General features: G+C 39.9%; 1 protein-coding gene and 1 long non-coding RNA gene across 4 annotated transcripts in view; one reads left to right on the top strand and one right to left on the bottom strand.

Annotated features, from left to right (window-relative positions):
- The window catches only part of NR3C2 (nuclear receptor subfamily 3 group C member 2), a 254754-nt gene extending 233151 nt beyond the window's left edge, over positions 1 to 21603 (bottom strand). The window contains exons 1-2 of one of the 3 annotated variants that reach the window (XM_014578934.3): positions 21463 to 21603; positions 10370 to 12137 (exon numbers count right to left, since the gene is read on the bottom strand). In XM_014578934.3, coding sequence (XP_014434420.2) covers positions 10370 to 12135 — 1766 coding nt within the window. In that variant the 5' untranslated portion in view covers positions 12136 to 12137; positions 21463 to 21603. Of the gene's footprint in view, positions 1 to 10369; positions 12138 to 19396; positions 20000 to 21462 lie in introns of those variants that run through there. The other 2 variants (XM_014578933.4, XM_006133847.5) reach the window with 2 other exon arrangements.
- Positions 20192 to 23504, top strand: LOC142829595 (uncharacterized). Its single transcript, XR_012904149.2, has 2 exons — positions 20192 to 20384; positions 21472 to 23504. It is a non-coding gene; the product is annotated as an uncharacterized LOC142829595 (long non-coding RNA).
- The last annotated feature ends 3752 nt before the right edge of the window (positions 23505 to 27256 follow it).

The raw sequence follows: 27256 nt of genomic DNA, 5'->3' as shown, positions 1-27256 counted from the left end.
AAAGGACTGAGGGAAGTGAGGTGTGGGAGAATAAAACTGAGCTCTGGAGAAATGTCTGGCTAGAGTTTCCCCTACAATATGTACCAGTTCCGACTTACATACAAATTCAACTTAAGAACAAACCTACAGTCCCTATCTTGTACGTAACCCGGGGACTGCCTGTATTTAGGTAAACTACAATTGCACTATGGACAAATTTAGTTACTATTCCCTGTTACTGGCTTATGCTTAAAAATTGACCGAAGAAGCATAATTAAACTGCACCTACAAAAACAGATTTCATGCTGAATCTCTTTGCTTAGTTTTTTAAAAAGTTAAATAAATAATTCACATCCTGGTAGCCTATACTGCCCATCAGGAGATGTATAAAGTTACACTAACTTTACTCCCAGTGTGCAGTAGCGTAGAAGATGCAATCTTCATAACCTGAGGTGGAAGGTAAATTTTCATCCTCCATCTGATGTGAAGGTTTTTCAGTGCAACCACAATTGTTAAATATGTTCATATCAGATATCATCTTGTCCTTGGGTGAGGTGCAATATTTGCACAAAACTGCTTAAGCTTAAGAGAAATTAATGCAGATGCTAACTAACTGTGACAACCATAATTTCTTGTCAGACAACACAAACTGACACTAATGTTTTCCTTGGGTAATTCACCTTTAAAATGCCCTGCAAGACAGCATGGTTCATAAAGAGCTGATTTCAAATGCTAAAGGTAATTAAAGCAATTCAAAAAAAGGACAAAGTTTAATTCAGAAAAAAAGCAAGTTATATTTTAATTAATAGCAGACTACACAAAATGTTGTCCTAGCAAGTATGTAACTGAAGAATTCTGAACTCAAAGTTAAAAAGGACATCTAAAATATTAGTTATGTAATCTATGCAGTCCTTATTTTCTATTAAGATTTTTGGAAAAATTTTAGATATAAAATTCTTATAAAATGTTTTGCCCCAAATAAAATATGCAGTGCATTCTCAGTTAAAGTAAATCTAAGCACTAAAAGATGTTAAAAAAAACCACCCCGAAAGACAGGACAGCTTAGCAATTAAAAACCAAGCGATGCAGAAGTACTTAAAAAATATACACATAAAAAAGCATGACAAACTTAGAATTTAGTGACTTTTCCCCCATGCAGTAGGAACAAGGATGCCTAAAAGTAAATCAATGACAAAACTCATTCCTTTCAATGACAGCAGGGTCCAGCCATTATATTAATGCAAAAGTTAACAGAACTGCATTACACAACAATGCTTTAGAAGCAGAAACTTAGAAAGACAAAGATTCTCTAACATTTGTGCAGATGAAATGCATTTGTGCATTAAGTGCAGCTAAAAATGGGTACTGAGAGTTCCTATCAGTATCCTGATGAAATGCAGTCAGGCCAAGGGAAGAGGAGTTTTGCTCTGTACTCTGCTCTTTTTGTCTGCTCAAAGTTCAGCACTGGGGTTCAAATAGCTAAAAGCAGGACAGACAGAAGAATCAGAGCACAGATAGAAGCACCTGTTTTCTCTTCCTGCAGAAATAAGGTGGATGCTGATATACAAAATTGTGACAGTCAATATAGGGTGGAAGCAGAGATGCAGGTATGTGGATGTAGGCATGGGGCAGCCAAGAGCAAATGGACATGTTGGTAAGAGAGTTTAAGGATAAGGTCTGTGGGTAAAGCAATGCCACCAACTTATGATTTTATCATGAGATGCACAATATGATTTTTTTTAAGTTTCTCATGTTGGCATAAGGAAGGAGGTGGAGGAAAGTCAGGAACAGAAGGGAGAGTGAAGGTTTGATAGGAAATATGAATGCCAGAAAAAGAGACTGACTGATAGGAATCTAAATCCGGAAAAGCAAGGGAAGCACAGGAAGAACCAAATGCTTGGGACAGCCAGGAACATGAAGGGTGGAGCAGAAAGAGAAGGAGACAGTAATTATAAGGAAGGTGGATAGGAAAGAACTGATGGTGCTCACAATCAGATAAGTAACTGTATTTCCCCTCTGACAAGTGGAGTGGGAGAAGCATCCATTTAAAGTTGCATTTTGAATTTGATATAATCACACATCAGATAACTGAGGGCTTCTCCCCAAGTTTAAATCATAAAGGTAAAGGTTAAAAAAAACATTTAAAAATCTTGTAACTGGAGGGTCTGAATGATGATTTTTTTAAATGTTTGCAGAGTTAAAATGCCAGAAAAGAGGAAAGGATGTTGTGAAGTACTCATTTCAATATTTTTGACTGGTGGCCTTTTGAAAAATAGTTATGCTTCTGTATGTAAACAAAATTTTGTTTAGAAGTTAGAATGTTAAAAAAAATCAAAACATTCAAATTAAAACACATTTGTTTTTACCTTTAGGACTACACGACACCTTGATCTGTTGTCAACCTTCACTAACCACACAAAACGGGAGTTTCAGATGTTAATCTAGGCATGTCTACACTTGGGAGTTATTTTGAAATATCAAGGCAAGCATCCACACTACAAAGAATGTTATTCCAAAATAATGGGCTTGTTATTTACAAATGGTAAGTCCTGCTTGTCAAGAGGAATAAGCTTATTTTTAAATAATTTCAGGTGTTATTTCAAAATCAGTTATTTTGAAATAACCCAGTATTCTAACACACAGCCTAGGAGAGTAAATATTTCTCAGAGTTTTTTGTAATCTATCTGTTAATTCTGATCAGTTTGTTTAAACATTCCAAACCAAGGAAAAATTATTCTTTTCTATTTACTAATTAAAGTATTTCTTTAAAATATATGAAGTACTCGACTTATTTCCCTAACACCTAAAATGTATAATAGTATTGTTCCTTAATCAAGAGAAATAGCTGAGTACTTTACATACTTTAGACTTAGAGTAGCAACAGTTAACTTATTAGATTACATTAGAATGTGTTAAAACTGACAATTTAAGAAATAAAATTCAACTTAAAGTTAGCCTTTTCTGACCTGCCTACAGTTTGAGAACTTCTGCTTCTTTGAGTTACATTGCAACAGACTCTTGCAAAAAATATACAGCCAAAGAAACAATTTAAACTGAGAAGTTCATAAACATGTTGTGCTACTCAGAACATTTCCTATAAAAACTAAAATTATCTTTTTACAAACACAGTGAAACCTTGTTATCTGGCACTCTTAATCAGCTAACCAGCATTGCCCCCACCCACAATACTGTCACATCTTCAGGTCCACAGGCCTAACTTGGTTTACCATGATTAGTATTTAATAAAAAATTAAGCCAATCATCTTTAACTCAAAATAGAAATGTGAGAACAACTGCCTCACACTACAAAACTTCCAATATTAAAAACTTGAGTTTTACTATTATTGTCCATTGTTTTTTCCTCGGTTGGTGGGACCCTCAGATAACCAGAATTTTTAGATAAACAGAATGCCCTAATCCCCAGGCATGCTGGATAACACAGATTTTACTGTATTGTTTTTTAAATCCCTACAATAAATTTTTCAAGAAGTTCTTTTAAAATAGGAGAGTGTCCTTCAACAAAAGAACGTAGGAGTTTTTTAATGTTTTCATAAACCCTCATTTGCAATAAATAATTAGGCCAAAACCACAATTTAAAAAGTTTATTTGACAAAGTATATTCAATGTCTGAATTTCACATAAGTCTCATAGATAATAGGAACTTTCTGAGCTATGGTCTACTCCTATGATTCATGGAGCAAGCTGTATGCTTTCCACCTCAGCCACAGGGGCTTCAGTGGAAGTAAACCAATGTAACACCAGATATGTGCAGGGCCCTCTCAAAACACATCTTCTCCAGAGGCTTGCAGAAGCTGCTGGCTCCCCTGCATACATGTGAGTTATATCAAATTAATATTGAATGAATTTTACAACTGGAAGTGTTTTTCATAGGTTGCCTTTGAACATTCCTTTTCATCTATCAGTGCCCATTTTCACCATCCTTATCTACCCGCATCATAACATATATTTACCAGAGGACAGTTTTAAGTCTGTATGTACACCTTTAACATTTCCCAAATGAATTCTAATTTCATATCAGGATTACATCAGTTCTATCTTCTGCTATTATGACAAGAGATAGTAGTCAACAAAATACCTTTCAGAAGCACACCTTACAAAATGTAGATACTAAACTCAATGATGATCTAAATAAAGCACCTAAGTATTTAAATCCATCCTATAGAACAGATGCTTAAGTTCCATTAAAGTTAAATGTTTTGCGCTATTAGGATGGTTTACTAAGTCTAGGCCTCCCACAACACTCCCACTCTAGACCATTTGAGTACTACCTGAATAAAGTCTTTGCAATATTATTCTATTTCAATAAACATACCTTTATGCAAACCCATCTTTATAACAATCAAATGCCCAGTAAAATATTCATGTTTATAGTGCATCTTTAAGGCTGTAATTATTTTCATAAAGGAGGTTTTAGAAATCACCTTCCAGTTCTTAAAATTATCAACCAATATGGATTTTCAGTAGTATTTTCCTCATTTGGATTTTTCATCTGCATACTTTCTCAGCACACAAAATTGGTGCCGTCTTTCTGCCTCTCAAAGATTTAATTGCTGAATTTTCTGTAACAAAGGTCTTTTATTACTGAATATAATATTTAGCTATAATTCATAATAAATCAATCAAGTAAATTTGTTGCAGTTTTCTCCTAGTTGTGTGTGTTTTCAGTTACCAGTTTAAGAAATGCAATACTCAGGGCAAATTATTAAGTTTCTACCGTAAGTGTTCCAGTACTCCATGGCCTTCTGACCTCCAGATTTTCTTAAGAAAAAAATTAAAAACTTTAAAAAGCCAATTTTGTGGCTGCATAGATTTAAACATGCAGCTCTCTATGGCACAAATGACCATGTCATGTATTCTGTTCTATGTGGGCCTATCACAGAGATTTTTTTTAATACAACATCCAACAGAAATCGTCTTGTGTTAACACTGTTTCATTGAAAATTAAGTCTCAAAAGTAAAGTTTTCTGAGAAACCTGTAAATTAAGTGTTATGTGTCTGCAAAATATGAATAGAAAGAGAACTCAGAAAACAAAACAGTGGACCACTGGGCACATAAATGTGCCTCGATACAGCTAAGGAACCCTTTGAACATTTGATGTCAGATGTACATGTGATACTGTAGTTTTAATTGAATTGTCACTTACTGACAAACTCTATGTAGTAATACTTGGGGGAAGCTATGGCAGGAAAAAATCCTGCGAACTCTGGAGAATAGCTTAGCAGCTTCATACTTTTCTATCATATCCTCCATTAAACAGTGGTCAAGTCGAATTATAAAGTGAAAAAATGTTTGTTAGGCCATTATCTGTGTCAGATAGGATTTTCAGTAAGTGACTATTCTAGGTAATATTTAAAACAAAGTTTTACAAAATATTTGTGATATCGTGGCACTAGATTTTTAACCAGAACTATCCATTTAAAAATCATGATTCTGCTCAAACTACGATAGCACAATATGGGTTTTTCTTTTTAGCACTCTATGTTAGAGGTACAAAGCAGATATGCTCTGCAGGGTCAGCAACAATCTGGAGAGGCAGACCCCTATGACTACAAAGTAGCTTTTCAGGACTAGGGCCATGTTACATATTCTAGCATGTCTACTCTAATACACTTCAGTTTTACGTATCAAACTATTGACACTTCAGTTTTAAGTATCAAACTATTGCTATGACTACAAATACTACAAGTGAATGAATCAACAAGAGAATACACAAATCTAATCTTAATACACGTCTTTTTAAAATATAAGCTGCTAACATTTTTAAAGATCACACAAGCATTCTTCAGGTTTTGGTTTGGTTACTAAAATCAGCAAGGGGTTCACTGAAAGTCAATTAAAGTTTCTCCCTTAAAATTAAGTGCTTAGCTTTAAACATTTGGCTAAATTTCTTAACTTAAATTTCACTGAATTGCAATCCTGAATGAGGATGCTTTCCTGAATAAAGGCCCAAACCCAAACATTTAAAGTAAAACAAGAAAGGTCTGCCTCCTCAATGAGTGGTGCAAAAACTCTTCAAAATAACGTGTGTGTGTTGGGATAGGGGAGTGGGAGGACCCAACTGAAAAGAGGTAAAAATGACACCCACCAAATTGAAATGGCATTGGCCTAAAAGGTCCCGTAAACTCTAGAAAATAAGAAACTTGAATACTCTTTTGTCTCTGAACATGGTTTGAATCACAAATGTAAGTCAGTGCTATAGGACTGTTTCTCCTCTACTATCTGTGCATAGATCTTTCCACTCTAGCACAGGAATGGAAACTACATTAGGGGAAAAAGTGGAGATTGGGCAGATTGGAGAGGAGAAGGATGAGCCGGGAGAAGGATGAGCCGGGAGAAGGGGAGGGGGAATAGAAGAGGGCAAGCTACAATCATAGCGGGACCAGAAAAGGAAAATGTGTATCTTTTTCACTCCCAGCTCTACTTGGGGACCCCCAGGCAGCAATTAGGAGTTCCTAGTAGTATAGCTACCAGAGAGTCATTCTGCCAGTGACTAGTCTTTTTTGCGGGGGATGTACAGGCAAATCCCAACTTTCCACTGGGATAATGTTGGGGGACTGCCACAAAGGATTTTTACTTGGTAAGGAGAGGAACTAGCCCAATACTATCCAAATTACTATTAGCTATTAAATGCATAGAAATATTAGTTGCTTGTTTGCACCAAGATAACTAAGGAATTTTTTTTAAGAAGGCTGACTAGCAATAATGCAAGTTATTTGCCTCATTAATAGAGTGGATAAGGATGGAGAGAGTTAAGGTTGTATTTTGAGGGTATGCCTATCTACACTACAGAGTATTGTCAGAAAAACAGCCATTTTTCCAACAAAACCTGAGTTATGTCCACACTGCAAGCACGTTCTTTCAATAGTAAATCGAAAGAACAGAGGGTTTTTTCTGGCATTGGTAATCGTCATTCTATGAGGCAGAAGCCTTTTTGCGAAAGAGCTCTTTTGCAAAAAGCTGTGTGAGAACGGGGAAGAGGGAGTTCTTTCAGAAGAAGAGGAGGAAAGAGGAAAAAGCACAGGTGCCCTCATGGCCATTCCATCCACTGCAATCACAGCTTACATACGAGAGCATGTCCATTCAGCCTGGACGCTCTCTTTCAAAAAAGCAGATAGCTTTTTTTGATGCACTTCTGCAGTGTGGACACTCTCTTTTGGAAGAAATTTCTCCTTCTGAAAAAAGTCTGTAGTCTAGATGTATCCCAAGACAACTATTCTTAAAATAGATTCCTCTCTCCATGAAATACTATACCATATACAACCACATTAGCAAATAAACTTAAGTCCTTCCAAACACACGTTAAAGTTAAAAAACCCAAAACCAGTTTTTAATTCAAAAAGATATCCAAGAGAATTTACTCTACTTTCAAAATTAGCTATGAAATTTACTAGTCTATAATTTCTTTCTGACTTCAATCCAAAGAATAAAATCTTTAAACCAAGAACAATTTGTTTCAGGTCAGGTTGCTTCCCTTAAATTATAGGAAGGGAGTATGTAAATAAGGCTTATGATTGAACCCTGGTTGCTTGGAATGGCTCTACAATTACAGATGCAGCTGAATAGTAGTATTGCCTTAATATCAAGTAGCGTTATGCTAGGGAAATGATAATGTATGCCCCATTCTGAAATATGGGGTGGACTTCTATGCCCAAGCAAAGCACCACATCTTCAACAGGGTTCTGCACAGATGCAGCAGTATACGCAAGTTACAAATTTTAGGATCTGGCTCATACATACCAAGGACAATACTGACATCCGTATCAAGTGTTCGGATTCTAGTCGGAGGGCACAGATTAGTTTCCTACCAGTCTAAATAGACCAGTCGTGAGCGACTGCAGGCCCACTGGGGTTCTACATGTGGCCCACGAGACATTGTGTATATTACTGCCAACTCACAGGGTTGCCAGATTCCTCTGAGTTTCTATCCATGTAGGTTTCTTCCCCTACCAGTATTACTAAAGTGACACACGTAAAGCCAGTGAGGTGCATGTTGATTGCACTCCACATTGATAGTTTGATGCAGAGCGAGCGCACAGGTTTCGCAAAGCACTGCTATGGTTCAGTCAGCACATCCTGCAAATTCTAGGCATGCAAGCGCAGTTAACCAAGACAGTCTCCCGGGACAGGGTAGTTTTGCTATGACAAGGGCTCAACAAACTGCAGCGAAAACCACTCGCCAGGCCCACACTGCGCATGTGAGAGACCCTACACTGCGCACGCATGAACAGCCATTGAACAGGACGACCGGCTGAAATATACTTGCCGCGGGCAAGTAGATAAGCGGATTTGTCGAGCCCTGGTTATGACAATCTTTGTAGCCCTCTGAAATGAAGGAGGAGCACACATTAGCCTATGCTGCTCACCACTCTATGAAACACACAGGAGCCATTGTAACATATGAGCTTGTGCTACCCTTGTTCATGATAAGCAGCACTTATCCATGAGAGTATTTACATGCATGTCAATAAGATTATTTGCCAAGGTAATTACCGGTACCTCAATGTGAATTTTTCTCTTTCCCCCTCCCCACCCACTTATGTCACTAATCCTCTGGTGATCTTTATTCAAGAATACAGTAAACAGAATTTAAAGTTAAATGTGCCCAGTTACAAATCTCAAGTGTACTGCATTGGGGTGGAATATATACTTTTTAAGCTGAGACAGATACCCAGGGGCGGATATAGGGCAGGGCGAACGGGGAGGCCGCCCCGGGCCCCGTGCTTCAGAAAGCCACGCGCATGCGCAGTGGCACCGCTGCGCATGGCATCACTGCGCATGCGCCGTGGCAAAGGGTGGGCCCCGCGGAATTATGCTGCCCGGGGCCCCGCAAAACGGTCATCTGCCCCTGCAGATACCAGAAAATGCATATTATACCAGCAGATTATGTGCTCTATGGAACAGCCAAAGCAAAAATGAAATATGGTTTGGAAAATGATAGGGTGGATGAAGAATGACCAGATACGAGTTGTACATGTTTATTAGGCTTGGGGAAGAACATTTTAATTCTGTGTTTTGCCTCAGAGGCTTCATGTAGACAGATTATCCTTTTTTCAGTTTAATCTAGTTGAGTTTTTTAAATGAAAACGTTTATTTTTTTAAAGTTGATCAAAGCCAGAAAAATAGATTGCGATTTCTTAGCCCAAGCCCCATGAAGGAAAAGATAAAGTGTTGCGTTCACACAAAGGAAGGGAATCAACTGATCAAAGCAAAGGACCTGGCATGGGAAAATTCAAGTTCTGTCCCCAACTCTTCCTCTGACTACTCTGCACAACCTTCAACAAGCTGATCTAGCTGCATTCACGATCAAAAACAGCATGAGAGTTGTCAAAGCAGTTCACCAGTGTATCTCACCTGGTAGTAGCAACAGTACAAGGTGTAATATAGAGCTCAGTTGTGCTCTGAGCAAAGTTAGAGAACACAATAAAAATGCACCCAGTGCTTCATGATAGGTCCGCTGTTATCTCTGCAGAGAAGGCCTTCAAATTTCTATTCCCAGTGCCCCCACTTGTAAAATAAATATAATACCCATTTTATGAAATTCACTGAGATCCCAGATTGAAAAGCATTATGTAAGTGCTTATGCGTTACTACAGAGCTATGATAAATATATACCATCAACAATTCACTTACAGACTTCTTTTACATCTCCTGTTATTCTAAAGGTTACTCAATCTGAATTATATGGGTACTCCATTTGTTAATAAAGCATGACTACTTATGATTCAGAAAAATAGTGTACAACTCAATATTTGCATATTTCACTTCAACGAGAAGTGAGGAAACCAGATTGTAGTTGTTTCAAATGTGTCGGATCTGTAAAGCTCTCTTCCATTATCTGTACGTATAAGTCAGTGTTCATACAATCATGATTCAGAAAAAGTGTGCCACAGACCCTCAGTTTTTAAATTTCGTCAATTAAAAATAAATACAAATTCATAACACAAAACTTAGAAACTTAAGTCCCTAATGTGCCATTTCCATTTTGTTTATTTTCTTCTCACCATCACCAACAGTACAAAGCATTAAAGTGAAAACTAAGAAAGAATATCCAGTATTGGGCACATGAGAGTAAAAGAAACAAGCTCCATTATTAAAAACAAATATCACCACAGAAGCTCAATACATTAACTAACAGTACCATACCTAATGATAATAAAATAATGTTCACTATTTAAATATTGAAAGTTAAACAGGCAAGTTTTATATTAAAACCTAAATGAAAAAGCTGATTAGTAAATCATAGAAATGCACCTAAAAATATGAATGCAGTTTTAGAAATTTAAAAAACTATGAAGTCTAAATTGTACAAAAAAAAATCATTTATTTAGACACTGTGTAGTATGAAAAACATGATTTCAGTTTGCTCACCTTGACACATTTTCTGGAATGTATTCTAAAACTGGATACCCATCATTTCTTCTGGATGATAAGTCACTATGTGATTTCCATGTCTCAACTAGTGTACCGACTGGAGGAAATGAGCTCACATGCTGAAAAGTTTGTTCTCTAGCAAGAGGTCGTGATAAAGATATCGTGCCTTGAGCTCCAATCCTGTAGTGAAATGATTGTCCACCTGAATTAACACCAACAATGGCAGAGGATGGCATACTGCTCTCCTGAAAATAGCTGCCATCATTAGGCTCCTGTTTAATACCCACAGACAGGCCTGGATTTGGAAACCCATTACTTTCACAATTTACATCAAATGATGAAACAGGTGGTCCTAAAATTCCCGAAAGAGAATAATAGTCTTTGTCATCCATAAAAGAAAAATATGAACCATCCATAAATGGAAATGGATTTACTCCCTGATTCCCTTTAAAAGAGACACCAGAACAAGAATGTTTAGTTGATTCCTGCTTTACTGGTACTGAAAATGGGGAATCAGAGTTAATTTTACTGTTTTCTCCAACACATGAGGTACTGAACGCTCCATCTGGGTCAGGCTTTATAAACTGAACAAGATTCATCTGACCAGCTACACAATTGTTTGAGATGGCATTCTCCATTTTAGGAAATGTGATTTCTTGAGCACCTTTGTCTTTTGTTTCTGGACTAGGAATAGTATCTTGGCCTGTGTTAGGTCCAGAAGGTGTGCCAGAAGCAGGGAAGCTTAGGGCATTGTTTACTGGGCTGCAGATAGATGATCCCACAGTACTAACAGCTGGACTAGAGAGACTGGACCTATTATTTGTATTGGAAGGGCTAGCAATAGAGCACCTTGAGTTCATATTTGCAGGACTGGACACAGAGGATCTCATAGTGACATTGTTAGGACTTGAGACTGGAGACTTCACACTGCAGTGACTAGGAGGGCTTGAAATTGGTGATTTCATGCTACTTATAGGACTAGAAAGAGGAGATCCTACATTACTAACATGTGCAGGACTGTGCAACCTAGAGCCCCGGTTTTCAATGTTGGGAGAGCATGACAAAGGAGTTCCCTGGCTGATTGGGCTGTGCACTGGAAAATTTACAAAATTAGTAGAAGTAGTTGAAGATACACAGTTAAATCCAGCAGGGCTACAAACTGAAGTCATACGCTGAGGACTACAGCCCGAAGGAGCTCTCTCAGGACACGTTACAGGGCTTTTGACAATAGTATGGATGAGACCACCATTCATAGAGTTTCCAGAGTCTGATACCAAAGATCTCAAGGGTCTATTTGCACTGTTTAAAGGAGAGGCACAGTGGCCATTTTCCTTGTAGAGTTTTACCAGCTGCTCAACATTTTGATAAGTCTTTCCAGGACTTATGCTCCCTTGTTGATTTTGCTGATCGTAGGTAAAATCAGCATCTCGTATGGAATCCATGTATAAACCCATGGATTCAGCTACAGTTGCTGAAAGTTCCTTTGAGTCTGACTCACTTTTGATGTCAGAGTTTAAAATACCAGGCTGATTATTATCTTGCTGCAGGCTAGGGAGTAGTTCAGGTTTTTCTTTAGAGTTTCCTTGAGCATTGCTGTTTGGAAAAGCACCAGATACACAGCTTACGTTTACAATCTCCATATAGTTACTCTCATCAGTCTGTTCTCCAGCACCTGAAGAATACTGCACAGACTGAGAAACTTGACCCCACCGTTTTTCCATGTCTAAGCCTTCTGGGCAACTGTAGTATCCTTTTGTCTCCATAACTAGGAAAAATAAAAAGGTAAAATTAGTAAATGATTGCATTGCTATATATGTTAAATTATAAAAGTCTGAGATGTTAATAAAGTGTACCCTATCACCACATGTTAAGTATTTTTATATGCAGTTTAACATCATAAATGCTATTTTTAAAAACAGCAATAGCCATAGGTTTTGACTAGTCCTAACACAGCCGTGCTAATAAATAGGAGGGTGTTCAAATCACCTCCTGCCTACTCATTTGTTCTCTGCAAGCCAGAGGGACAGGCAGTGAATGGACCCATGGTTCCACACTTCCCTCTATGCCAGCCAGCCCAGATAGCTCCTTTGTGTAGACGTAGCCTATTAGCTATTCCACGTCTTTTGAGCATGCCCATTATTTTGAAATATAATGGGCTCACTATTCCAACACCCCTGTAAGCCTCATTCCACAAGAGCTAAGGGCCGTTTCGGAACAGCGCTTTATTTCAACATTAAAGAAGCTATTTCAAGGTAAGGGTGCAGTGTAGTCACACCCTTAGAAAGTGACCTGTGCCCAGGAAAAAAAAACAAAAAAACTATAGCCAAAATATTCCTCACCTAGAACAGTTGTTTATTCATTACTGTGCATAAAACGTACAATCTATACCTACATTTTGAAAAAAAGAGAGGCTTTATTGAATTAGATGTTCATTCAGTGACTATTTTAGTGATTTTAAAAAGATATGCACAAAATGATGTACTTCCACGCCTGATGCAAAAAAATCTATTTTTAAACTGAATGTTCAGTATTCAACGTTAATGCCTAATCTATTTAAAGAATTAAACTGCCCATTTAAAAAAAAAGTTTGTAGTAGGGATGTGACTAGTCGAGTTGTGACTAGTCGAGTAACTACTCTCTCCCACCCTCTTACTGTTTCAGAGGCAGCGGGGGGGGGGGGGGGGGGGGAAGCAGCTTAAAAGCCAGTTCTCTCCAACACTGTCTCCCTCAATACGGGCAGGGGGGGACAGAGGGGCAAGGGAGGAAGAGGTGCAGCCGTCAGTGAGCTGCCGTGAGCCAGGACTGCTCATTCCCAGCTCGTGCCGGGTTTGGGACCTACCCCCACTGTGACTTTGCACTTTAAATGTAGTAGGAACTAGGCTGCCTACATGTTTACTACATTAAACTGCAGAACCACAGCGGGGATAGCTCCTGGACCTCACCTCCTCTAAGTGACTAATCGTGTCGTCAAAACAAATTTTATCAATGACACGATTAATCAATTACCCATTTCTTAACATACTTAGTTTGTAGTCAACCTACACAAAATAATTTAAAAGTAAGATTTTTTTTTTTTAAACAGAAAAACATGAGAGAGAGAAATTCAGGATCAGGACTCTGTTTTCCAAACTCTATTTTCCAAAGCCAAAAGCATATTGGCAAAGACAGGGAGCAGTACTGCATCACCACTGATTCCCCTATCTATAACTTGCTCCTCTAATAAGGCCTGCCTTGTCATGTCCCTGCATACAATGTTCCACCATCTAGTAAGTGATCAGTCTCTAGGTTGGCCCTACTGTGGTGGTGTTTGCAACAGTATTCTTTGGCATCTTGTGTGTTTATCTTCTACAGTGTCCCCACCAGTGTAATCTTTTCAATTGCAGCCAATCTGATAATGAAGAAATTAGAAGGAGAGCAGGATGTTAAATTGGGGTGTCTTAAAACCTGCTACCTTAAAAAAATAATTAAAAAACCCCACCACTCCTCTCATTTCTACTGCCTTCAGAGGTCTACTCAATTAAATCAGTTGCTTCCAGACCCAGAGAGTAATACTGCTTGGAAGAAATCATTATGGAAAGTCAAAGTAATTACAATTATAAAAGCTATGAAAGAGGACTCCTGCACTACAATGAGAATCATTGGAAAACCAAGCAACTGATATAAGTCAAAGTTTGGTGTAAGACAAGGGGGCATGGACTCATGATCACTTTTAATCATGTTCTTAATCAGGACATTAAGTAAGATGATCAATTTCACAATCTCCAACTTGTCTACCATTCTTAGTTAATACAGATGACATCATTAACTGACATTTGAATTTATGGTTATACTCCTTCCTACCTAGGGGAAGGAAATGGAGTCCATTTGGACATATAATAAACAACAAGAATACAACATGCATCTTTGAAAAAGAAAAATACAGAAAGTGTTGAAATACAATAAAGTCATAGAACAGGTAAAAACTTATGTGCGCTTATCAGTGTTGGCAGTTCTGCCAAGGATGAGGTTTAAAGTAGACAGCTGTGCCTTAGCCACAGGGGCTGCATGAAAAATTATGAAAAAGCATATTTGTTGCCAATGGATTTTTTGCACGGTCAACATTTTGATTGTCTTCAATACACTGTTGTCTTACATGCCAAATGGTGTTCATACAGGTTAAAATTTTCTAACATAAAAGCCTAAATGTATGAATGCCTAAGTGCCACGTAAACCTATATTTAGATACCTAAAGAAACACATTGAAGACATGCTGAGCACCCCCAATTCTCAATGAAACCAAAAAAGCAGGATATGGATTTAGTGTGAACCTCTATTGGGCCTCTGCACAGGTCTGAACATTTGTGTAGCACTTATGTTCTATTTAAGCCATAGGACTTGAGTGGTGCATAGACATCACAACACAGGGGTACATTTCATCATGAGTGCCAAAGCATTAGACACAAGCTTAAAAAGTTTAAGAAGTCAAAGCCTGCATCAGCTTAAGTGGCAATTTCCCTGATCCAGAAGCTATAATAGAATCTTAGTGTTGAAAGAGACCTCAGGAGGTCATCAAGTCCAACCCCTGCTAAAAGCAAGACAGATCACAACTAAATCACCCCCGCCAGAGCTTTGTCAAGCTGTGACATAAAAGCCTTTAGCAATGGAGATTCTACCACCTACCTACGTAACACATTTCAGTGCTTCACCACATTCCTAGTAAAATAGTTTTTCCCTAATATCCAACCAAGATCCTACCCCCAACCACTACCATTACAACTTAAGACCACTGCTCTTTGTTCTAGAAATGTAGCCGTGTTAGTCTGGGGTAGCTGAAGCAAAATGCAGGACAATGTAGCACTTTAAAGACTAACAAGACTCTTTGTTCTGTTCATCTGTCACCACTGAGAACAGCCTCTCTCCATCCTCTTGGGAACCCCCCTTCAGTTACTTGAAGGCTGCTATCAAATCCCACTCCCCTCCCCTTACGCTAGTCTTCTGCAGACTAAATCCCTCAACCTCTCGTCCTAAGTCATGTGCTCCAGCACCCTTATTTTTGTTGCCCTCCACTGGACTCTCCAATGCATCCACATCCTTTCTGCAATGCGGAGGCGCAGAATTGGACGCAACACTCCAGATGTGGCCTCATCAGTTACAAATAAAGGGGAATAATCACTTCCCTATATCTGCTGGCAACGCTCCTACTATTGCACCCAAATATGTCATTAGCCATCTTGGCTTCAAGGACACACTGTTGACTCATATGTAACTTCTCATCTACTATAGACCCCAGATCCTTTTCTGCAGAACTGCTGTTTAGCCATTTGGTCACCAGCCTGTAACAATGCTTGGCATTCTTCTTGCTGAACTTCATCAGATTTCTTATTGTCAAATAATCCTCCAATTTGCCTAGGTCACTCTGACCCCTATCCCTTCTCTCAGAGTAACTAACTCTCCCCCTAGCTTAGGGTCATCTGCAAATTTACTGAGGGTACAATCCATCCCCTCATCTAGGTCATTAATAAAGATGTTGAACAAAACTGGCCCAAGAACCAATCCTTGCAGTACACCACTTGAAGCCAACCGCCTACCAGACATTGAGCTCTTGACTACTACTTGTTGAACCCAACAATCTAGCCAGCTTTCTATCCACTTTACAGTCCATTTATCCAATGTATACCTCTTTTACTTGCTGGCAAGTCAAGGTATACTAAGAGTTCCATTATTTCAAAGATATATTTTCAGAGAGTAAAAGCTTACAAAGATTTCTATATATCCTAATCTAAACTTAAAAAAAAAAAAAAATTCTGCAACAATCCACATCACAAAGGAAGCTGTTTGCCGCTAAACAAATGTTTGAGTGAGCACTAATGCTAAGATGTCTATTTAGGATTGCTGATGGGATCAGGTTTTGGGTTGCTTTTTTAAAAAAGAAAAAATTGTTCCAAGAATTCACGGACTTGTGTATGAACGTTTTATCTATATTTCATGTGTATTTATTTTTACAAATGTCTAAGAAGTGAATTAGACTCTGGGCTACAACTGCTGCTAATAGAGGGAGGGACTGTATTTATGTTGGAAATTATGATTATGCCATTTTATAGATATTTGTATTGTGAACATACCCATTCCCCAAATCTCAAAAATGTACTTAAGCAGTAATATCTACAGTTTAAGTGTTTCACCAAGCACATCAATAAAATGTAGTTTTTGCAGTCCAACAATCCAGACAATCAGGTATAAAACCCTTTTCTCAGCAATGGTCAAATACAAATAACATAGTACCAGGAAGTCCTGTACATAGATAAGAAAATCTGAACTAAATCCCAATTTTTTGAATTTTAATATTTAAAACTTGGAAATAAAATTGTCTTTGTTTCTACTGTTATTTTAGTTCAATTTAAGTATTATTAATCTGTGGCCACTTTGATGATTCCCGATGTAATACTACTCAGGAGATATAGGTTTTATCCTCAGACTTGGCTGTTCCAAGTCCAAGGAGAACCATCTACACATGAAATACTGATTAGTCCAGTCTCTCTCAGACAGACAGCTGCAAATCCTTACCCTGTAAATTTAAGGATATGGTACCACATTCTGTATCAATTATTCCCAGGCAATCCCAGTTACTTGAGCAGCATTTCACAGGGTAACAGCAATTCTGCAAAAAGGTTTTGCATATGGAACACAAGGGTATATATGCCCCTTGAAGAGGGAAAAAAAAGTGTATATATTTATTGCACCATTTGTCCTAAGACATAGATCATTACAAAAGGGAGGGCAGAATATTCCTAGTTGCTCTATTATTTTAAGATTTCTACTTATTTTCCTGTGTTTATTTCTTTAAGCTATTGATTCAAGATAAAATATTTTGAAAACATTAAGTGAATTCCATTTACCTATTTGCAGTCAGAATTTAAAAAATGAATTTTTGCTCTAAAAAAACACAAAGCTGTTATATTAAACAGATCATTTATTTTTCATCTAATCCTTATTTTCCTTGCCATGTGTGTTAATTATCAAAGATGCCTATGCTTAATTTAGATTTTTCTCTTAATACCCATCACCTCCTCTCATCTATCCTACAGTGATAAGATGCTTAATTTACGATTTAATTATTTTCAAGACAACATTCTGTCATGTATAAACTCAGAATTTAGACTTCAGACTAGGATCTCTGAGAAAGCTCTTATTACACAAATATAAATAACCTGAAAATTTACCCAGTGTTGCTCGGGTCCTTAACTCAAATTTTTGTTTTTTGGAAAAAGTGAAAATGCACTGGGTTCTTTTAAATCATTATTCTGGGGTGGGCTCAGGAGAGAGAGGACTACCCTAACTCTCTCATCGCAGCAGGGGGCAGGTCCGGGTTCTTTTCCCTCCTGCACTCCCCAGGCAGATTGAGGAATGCAGCAAGCTGAACCTTTCCCATACTCCCTGACATGGAAGAACTGCCAACAAAGTCCCTATAAACAAGGGTAGGGAATCTCAGGCCCAGGCCCAGGTGCACCCCTCCAGCTTGCCTAGGCTCAACACCTCGCCCTAGTATTGGGGAGCCCAGGCTGGTTCTCCAGCCCCTCTACTGCCCTACCACAGGGCTGAAACACACAAAATCTAATAGACTGCCCTCCCCCCCAGGCTCTGGTGTAGGAGGGAAACATGGGGCGTATCTCTCTCCTTCTCAGTCAGATGTCTGGTCAGTGAGGGTGGAGTCTGTTTTTTTTTGGCACTTTCCACTTGTGTGTAATCCCCAACTGATTCTTCTGTGGGTCAGTGGCCTCTGACCCCAAAAAGTCCTGTCCCCCCACTATAGGGATGGGGTGGGGGAAGCTTCAGCCCCCTGCCTTCTCTAAAGGAGGCATGGAAGGTGGGATGCAGGGCACATCCCCAAACAGCCTCTTTCACCTGCCAAGTGATTGTCTCTTTTCTATATGATTTTCTGAAAATAAATCCCATTCCAGGCACATCCTGTTTTTCTGGCACAAACAAACCCCTACCTTGCTTCAAGTTATGAGAAGGGGAAGCTGTACACCAAATTTGGTTGCCCTAACTCTTATCGTTTAGGAGTTCTTTAACAGACAAACACTCACATATATATTAGATTACCAATATAAGTTTCCATACTTCATTTACTATACATATCTTTATGTTTTCATGTCCTCCCAGATTTTAAAAACTAACTTGATTTTTCCATAGAAAAACTAGATGTATATACACTAGATAATAAAAAATAGGCACAGCTAGCTAAATTCGAGACACACAATTCTAATCTAGTGTATGAAAATTAGGCTACAATGCACAACTGGATTTGTATACTGCATCTGAATAAAAAGGCCAAGAATGGAACATAATAGTCCTTTTTGACTAACTTAACAAAATAATGCCAGATTTTAAAAAAAAAAAAAATCAAGAAAAATATTTTGAGGATGAAACCTCATTGAAACCAAACAGCTATGAAATATAACTGATTACTTAATGTATATGTGAAACAATTTACAGATTGATAAAAAACAAACAGATCACTTAATGTATTCAGTTTGACTTCCATCTAGATTTAAGGTAGATTTTATACTTGAAGTTGTTGAAACTTACTGGCCTCTTCCTAACATCACCCAATTACAAATCTGATCTGTGGATTGCTTTGTAAAATGCAAAAAATAAAACTTTTAGAGGCTTGGGTGAGCAAAGAGAATCTCCCATAGTTTGGAAAAACATAGGTACAAGATTCACTTGTAAATGTCCATATGTATTCTTAAAAAAAAAAAACACAACCCACAGAGAACCTAAATCAAATCATAGTATAATAAAAACATCCAGCATCTCCTGCTCTAAAAGAAACCTCTTCCCTTGCAAAACAAAAAACAACTCTCAAAGCCCTACCTCCTTTCCAAAGTGGATACAATGACTGACTGTGCTTACACCATCTTGTTAGTCTTTAAAGTGCTACATTGTCCTGCATTGTGCTTACACCAGTACTTCCCCCGGACACCTGCGCTGTCTGTCTCTACCTGTTGCTACAGTCCGCATTTCCATAAAAGTGTAACCCACCTAAATCCAACATCCAAGCCAAAAAATGTTGATGGTGTCACATGAAAGCAGGAAATAATTACTCGCCAGCAGGTACATCCGCGGACTTCCCTCTTAACCTGTCGCCCAATGACACGGAGCAGGGCAGAGGAGGAAAAAAAGGTGCCAAGTCCTTTTAAAAACATGTCACATGCTCAGATAAAGTTCAAGTTGATAACCCGCCCTTCGGTTGCCTCCACTGGCGAAGGGGAAAAAAAGAGACGCGCTATTGGACTCAGACGGGTTTCTCATTGGACGGAAGCTGTTGTCAGTCAGCGGCGGGCGACATGACTGATACAAAGTTGCTGCGACACAGGCTGGAAAATGTATCTCGCCTTAAAGCCACAGGAACTGCTTAAGAGAGCGCGCAGCCTGGGACAAACGCTACCTCTCCCCAGTGCAACTTGCACCCCTCCAGTTCGCTTCCCCAGTCGGAGAGGAGTCAGGACGGCGGCCCGCTGCTATCGGGGGAGGAGTTAAACATCTCCCTGCAAACTAGCGAGGGGAAAATATTTTTAAAAACCGCTTTTAGGTGAATCCAGAACGAGGGAGGCCCCCTCCAAACGGAGTCTGGGCAGGGCTCTCGCTGAGTGCGTGTCCTCTGCTGGGGTTCCTGCTGTTCATTTCGCTTTCCCCGCCCTCTCCTCCCCGTTGGACGGGAGGCAGGCAGGCTAGGGAGCGGGGTTGGTTCCGCTCTGTTTTGCGGCACTGCTAACAGGTAGAACTAGAAACTAAGGTCTATAGAGAGGGAGCCTTTTATCCCCGCCTACCGCAGTCTCCTGGAGACCAAGTTAACTCCACCTGCGCCAAGGTGAGCAGCTACGCTAGCCGACGAGCAAATTTGGAAGGACGCAGCCTTTTCCTTTCTGTGCTAACGAGGATCACCTCTAAACCGGTGTAGCAAGACTATCACGTTTCTATTTCAGTTTCCGTATTCAAACAATGCACGAGTGTGCCTGCATTCGATGCGGTAAGGATTTAAAATAGAGACATTCACTACGGTTCAAGGACTTGTCCTTTGCTTGCCTTTGGGCTTCATTTTATTACTCTTGTAGTCTTTGTAAATGCTGCGCACAGATTTTCTCCCCCTCCTTTCAGGTGAGGGTAATGATATGGGGGCAATAAAACTGTTTCAAAAGTCGAGTCTCTGTCTAGAGCCTGAAGCATTTAATTTCACCTTCCCCGTTTGCTTGTTTCCAAAGTTTATAAATATTTAAGAGGAAACAAACAATATACAATTTAAAAGGATACAGTTCTCTGAAGTTCCATATAAACATCCTTTAACCTTTAGCTTTAAAGCACATCAGCAATAATGATGGGCGATCCTAATCTGTCGATGGAAATGTATGCCTCCTTCTCCAGGTTGATACCAGCAACAACCGTGCAGAGTCTCTTTCTCGCCAGCTAAAGCCTAACCCAGACACTCCCCCACACACTCCCTTTTTGATCCCATTTCTCCCCATTTAATTTTCAGACATGAATAAAGTCCCTCACGCCCCGAGCAAATCCCATAAAATTAGAGGTACGCTGGAGAAAAGGGGGGAACCTGCAGACGAATCGTACCATAAAAGCGGTTTGAGATAAAAATTCGACATAGAATTTAGACATTTTTGCCAAATGGGCGCACTAACTGTATTTACCTTTAGGATTATTTTAAAGTCACGTGCCTTCCATGTTTTAATATTCTGCCAAAAACTGATCTGCACTCCCAGCAGGAGACATGGGCCGAGGAATGAGCCAGCCTCCCAGATCCAGCAGTGCTACCCAGAGAGGACACCGCTGCTACTTAGTTATGTTTAAGCAGTGGTCATTATTTTTTAAAAAAACCTAAGTTAAGTAATTTTAATAGGATTGATCTTGACCTGGACAATTTTTCTGTTGCAAATCTCCGTAGACACAATTATTAGTTCTCCCCTCTTAATACCCTGCCCTCAAAACTAACCTATCTGGTCCTTGCTTTTTTGCTCTATTGCTGTCACCGTAAAGAAACGCTCTCTACCCGCCCTTTCTCCTTAGGACTCTATGTAAAGTGATTTGACTGCACTCACCTTTTCTAGGACATGGTGGGGCGGGAGGAGGAGACGAGACCCCGAGCTACCGCCAACAAGCCATCCAACAAGCAGAAACAGCAAGAATTCGGAGGAAATGATGGTGAAGATGCGACTGAAAAGGCTCGAGGTGGTTTTGGTTATATCCTGGAAGAAGGTGGTGTAAAAAAAAAATCACACCCCTAAACCCCGGCAGAGGTTCCTCTTTCACGCTAGCCCCACGGGGGGCTGCAGCACCGTAACAGGAGAGCTGGAAACAGTGAAGTCCACCCAGATCAGCTCCTCTCTGCTCCGGGTGACAGCTACCACCATGAAGGGTTGGGTGTGTTTGTGGGGGGGGGGGGGTTCCCCCCGAGTGTTACACCCTCGTGCGCTGCTGGTGGGGGCAGTCGGACCCGACAGCGTGGGAAGAGAAAGAGCCACCCCGAAAAAAACTTGTCATTCCAGATAAAACTCCCGGCGACGCCGCCACGGAAGGGGGAGGGGGCGAGAGTGGCAGCGGTGTAAACTTTTTCCTCCCTTTTTATGTTGACAAGCCCGCCGTGCTTGCCCTCCCGCGTCCGTCCTCCTTCACCTTCCCTCTCCTCCTGGCGCTGCTCCGCTTGGCGTCCCCGTGTTTTTCTCACGCACAGGAGGCTGCCGCTGGCGCTGGTTCCTGGTTTGTGGAGCGGCTGGAGGAGAGGGAGGAAGGAAGGCGGGAGGGAGGCAGGCCAGAGTGGCGGTGGGGGGAGGAGTATCGCTCCCTCCCTTCTCTCCAGGCGGAGCGTGTCTCTCGGCTCTCACAGCAGCAGTCTGAAGCGCCGGAGCCCACCCCCGCCCTCCCCGCGGCGGCGGCAGGGGGAGCGAGCGCCGCAAGGATTCGGAGTCGCTCCGGCCGCGCCGCGCCGGAGCCCAGACACCTAGAGGGGCGGAGGACAGGCGAGCCGAGCAGGCCCGGCCCGCGGGAAGGGCCACGCCGCACCGCGGGGCGGGCGGAGAGCAGCGCTTGCTGCTGCCGCCCGGCAGTGGAGGGCAGGGGAGGCCACCGCCGCGGCTCCGGGAGGGGACGCGAGACGGGAGCCACCTTCTGCCCTGGCTTGGAAGGGCCGTGACGGGCCGGGTCTGCCCTCGACTGGGGGAGGGGGGGGACCCCCTTCCGGACTCGCGCTGTCACGGCGCTGGAGCGATGATGGAAGTTAGCCTGGGGCTGACACGAAGCGCAGCTGGCTTGCTCCCGGGAGCTTAGCTCCACGCTTGGGGGCTGGCGGCCTTCGCCCTCCCTTTGGTAAGGTCTGGTTCCCCGCGGCAGCCCAGTTTGCCGACACCCCCTCCTCCTGATGCTTGTGCCCGCGCCTGGAAAACGCTAGGGGGTAGGGTGGAGAGGGAGGGTGCAGATACAGGCCGGGTCTTCAAGCAGTTTCTAACCTCGAGGGTTTACAGAATGGCTCTAGACACTCCCATTCAAATTCCCCCCGCACCCCTGCTCAAGCCACTCATTAGGAATGAAAGCCGTTAGAGAATTTTCCTTGGGGACTAAGCATGAATGAAGGACACCTGAGTTGGCCTATGGGGTCCTGAAAAGCCACAGCCCTAGCTGTACCAGCTCTTAAGGGAAGATGCCCCTCCCCCCAGCATTTCACAATTGTAGAAGCCAGGTTAAACCAAATTAACACAGCTGGTGCTAAAACCAGCACAAACTGCCTGCAGCCAAACCATCTTTGCTGATCATCCAACAGGTGGCTGCAAGAGGCAGCTCAAGAGTGTTGAGAAGCAGCATGACCCGAATACTGAACACATACATGAAGGACTAAATGTCAGCTCAGAGACTGGGAAATTAATGTTGCTTGGCTGTCCCTGATCTTGAGGACAGCCCCTCACTTTAGCCCCAGGAGTTATCAAGTTTGCAGCCCTGGCTTTTAAGGACAAAAGTTATTTACATCAGCATTGAAGAATTATGTAACTGAGGTTAGAGATATTTACACTAAACAAAAGAATTTTACAGATTGTTTCCGGCATTTGTGGGTTGGCTAGTTGATAGCCTCTGCTAAATCACTAGGTCAAAAGTCTCATATTTAGCTCCTTACAGTGAGATATTGAGCACCTGTAGCTACCGTGAACTCCCATGAGAGTAACAGAAGGGTCATATTTGCACAATCAGGCCATTTATGTAGGTGCCAAAACTTGACTTCACCCCAAACACAAGTCTGAATGTTTTGCCTTAACCTCTCTGTCTCATTTTCCACAACTGTGAAACAGAGCTATTAATAATACCCATTATACTGCATACCACCAACTACTTATCTTTGTAACTGTTATCCTTCATACCTTTCAAACACAGGAAAGATTCATCTATTTAAAAAAAGTGATCACTAAAGCTAAAGAGAATGAGATTAAAATTCAAGAAGTCAGTAAAACATTAACGTCAAATTTACAAATTATGATAAATTTTAATGGAGAAAAAGTTGGTGAGGTGGCTGCCCCTTAAGGCCCTGATTTAGTCAGATGTTTAAGCACATGCCCCACTTCATGCACATTTATCTGACCCTTCAGGGCTGTCATTGTATTCCCGCATACAGGAGTAATTTTCCAGATGTCAGTTGACTCACAACCCTACTCATAAAAGTCAAGTTATGCATTTGCAGAAGCCTAAGTAGGCAGTGGGCCCCTCTTTAATTCAGTTATTGTCTATGCTAAGCAGCCATCTAAAGTTTATGATTAACTTAAAGGTTAAACAAGCATAAGACAGTTGCAAGGCAAGACTTTGGGATGACAAAAATTCAATAGCACATGTTATTTAAAACCATATTTCATTATGCCCACACTAGCAATCTACATTCAGGCATAATGTAGCTGAAAAGGTGAAACCTATCAATACGTAGGTTAACAAAAATTAGGAACCTTCTATTCTCTTCTGTCCTCATTAGCAAGCCTGGTTCAGAATACAGGTAGTTTAAACAGAGCTACCAAGTATGGGCTAGAAATTGCAGTTCACAGGCAGCTAAAACCACTCTTTCATCTCTTAATCATGCAAATCAGTGTGATTTTATATTACAGTATTGATCCTGTTATCCTTGTGTATTAAAGATTCCTTTCTTTTGCATAAGTTTATAATAAGTGATTGTTAACAAATTCTCTTTTTTCCTTAATAAGAGGGGGAAAGATAGATGACCCTTGAAGTAATGGAAAGGGGTCCTGACATCAGGAGTTTGTGATTGCCTCCATATTTTATCATATCAGACAATTTGTCTTGGTATTAATGTTGTGTCTATTTTCTATAATATGTAATGATAGCTGCATAAAGAAGAGCATACTTCAGAGGGGCATTTATAGGATGCTCACAAGTTTTCCCCAAATTCAAGGCAAACCCCTATCTTTTTTTCTGCTTGTGGCTTACAGAAGCATATCACGTGTCAGTGGTTGGCACTATATGTATTTTAACAGCTGTTACCAACAGATAACTTTGGAGAAAAATAGGATTATATTTTTGAATTTAAAAAGCCAAATTAAAGCATCAAGAAATAAAATGCAATTTGGAGTTTTTAATCAAGAGAAACACTTGTGGCTATGACACTAAAAACAGGAGCCCATAAGTACTATGGTGAAATGATAAATGTGGAATTAATAAAATATTAATATAATTTTGAAATATACAAATATACAAGTAATATGTTCAAAATTGTATTATTGTCTCTCACAGCAATCTAGCAATAAGCAAATGCAGAGCATGTAGTCATAGTTTTCCAAGTAGGTCAAGAGCAGTAATGTGACATCTTATATGAGAAATTCCCTTCTCTTGCATTAGATGAGAGATAAACTCATATCAGACACATGACATTGAAAGTGGGCTGACAGACAGACAAGAGTAAACCAACCTGTGGCAGTTGTCATCTTTATTCCTAAAGATGAGTACATTTGCTCTGGCTAATTTATTGCCACACACCAAAGTTCTGCAAGTGTCACATTTTCTATCCCATCCAACTATGCTTTCTGAATTGAGAAAACCTAATCCAAAATTCAGCATATTGTACTTTTTTAGAGGTCCTATGCCCTAGTTTGAGAACTCAAAAACAGGTGAGGTTTTGTATTGGTTCCAGCTGAGGCAACTGGGCATTTCTCATTATACTCAGTCTTGCTGAAATAACTAACTAACTAAATAAACAAACCCCACAAACTACCTCATATTCAAAAAATGTTATTCCTTTAGCGGTGTTTATTTCTGTTGTTTAGGGTCATGAGTTTGGAAGTTTGTAATTGCTTTGTAGTTACCCTTTAGGGGAGTAGTACTAATTAAAAAACACCAAGGGTGCATCTAGACTGGCAAGATTTTGCGCAAAAGCACTTGTAGACAGGCACCTTAATGTTTTGCGCAAGAAAGCCTGATGGCTAAAATGGCCATCGGAGCTTTCTTGCGCAAAAGTGCGTCTAGATTGGCATGAATGCTTTTGCGCAAAATCATGCCAGTCTAGATGCAGCCTAAGTGGTTAGGCTTCATAAATTAGTTACTTTCCCTCTCAAACAGGTGCAGTCCTTTAAAGGAGAGAGAAATACACATCTTCTCTAACCCAATGGTTAATTTTATTAAAGTCAAAAGTTCTTGATACATGATCAAAATGTTTAAAAGTCTTTCAGCAATAAAAACATGTAATATTTTCTGTATTGTATGTTTATTTTCTACTTTCTATAAATATTTAATTTACAGTCTATTTTGAACAATTTATACTAATTATAGATATATGTGGATGTTTTAGCTGAACAGGACATAGTCCCTTTTAGCCCAGTTTCTTTCTTTTTTTAAAATGCTCTTTAATGGCTCTGCCCATAGAGGTAGTTCAACCACATCTAAGTATAGTACAATTCCATTGCTAATGCATATTGACATTATCAACCACATGCTAGTGTGCAGGGCCAAGACATGCATTTTGAAAATACATGTTTCCAGCAGATTTCAAATAATATTTTTACTGATAGTTTAGTTCCAAATCAGAACTTTCTGCAAAGACCTATGCATTTAAAGTATTAGGGCTTGTTGACAAGGATAAGGTAGGTATTGCACAAGTAATAACATCCAGAACTTTGTGTACAAATCAGTGTACCTATTTTCAATTTCTAGTTTGTATACAACATGCACTAATATTCGCATTAGTTATAAATTCCAGAACTAAAAAATAATTAGTGGAACAGACTTAGTCTGGTATTAATTTCCAAACACTTGTTGCAACTAATTGAACCTCAATATTTATCTGCTAGCATTTTTACACTATATGTATCTGATCTGATTAAAGGTTTTCTGAGTGCAATAATACTGTACTTACACTGTAAAGAAAGAACAAAACATCTTCCATCACATATCAGATGCAAGTTTGAGGACATTTAATCACTCTAGTTTAGTAAATTTAGTTGCTATTCACAAATTCTAAAGGAAGCACTCATCTGAGGAACAGATAAATATCCAAGTTAGAATGACAATGTCAAAGCTAATTTCCTTTGATTTCAAGAGTCCACAAAGTTTCCTTTACAGTGGCACACTGCCTGTAAATATTACATTGCTTATGGTATGAGGAATGTAGAATTCCAAAATTATATATGTTAAATTACAGTAATATTGTGGATTAAAGATATTTTTCAAGAATCAAGAGAAAAAATTTAGATGGAATCTGACTTTAATGTAGAATTCTACAGACATGCCTGATGAAATCAATATATTCTATAATTAAGGAAGTGATAACATAGGACACACTTTACCTCCATTACAGTTAAATGAAAGAGTCTCCTGCTGACCTCGGGGGATTTTGAACTGGTCTCTAAGGCTACATCT

The sequence above is a fragment of the Pelodiscus sinensis genome, chromosome 4, assembly GCF_052426305.1.
Source record: "Pelodiscus sinensis isolate ZL-2025 chromosome 4, ASM5242630v1, whole genome shotgun sequence".
In the NCBI taxonomy this organism is placed as follows: domain Eukaryota; kingdom Metazoa; phylum Chordata; order Testudines; family Trionychidae; genus Pelodiscus; species Pelodiscus sinensis.
The sequence above is the reverse complement of the archived record's forward strand: the minus strand, read 5'-3'. Positions and strand labels throughout refer to the sequence as shown.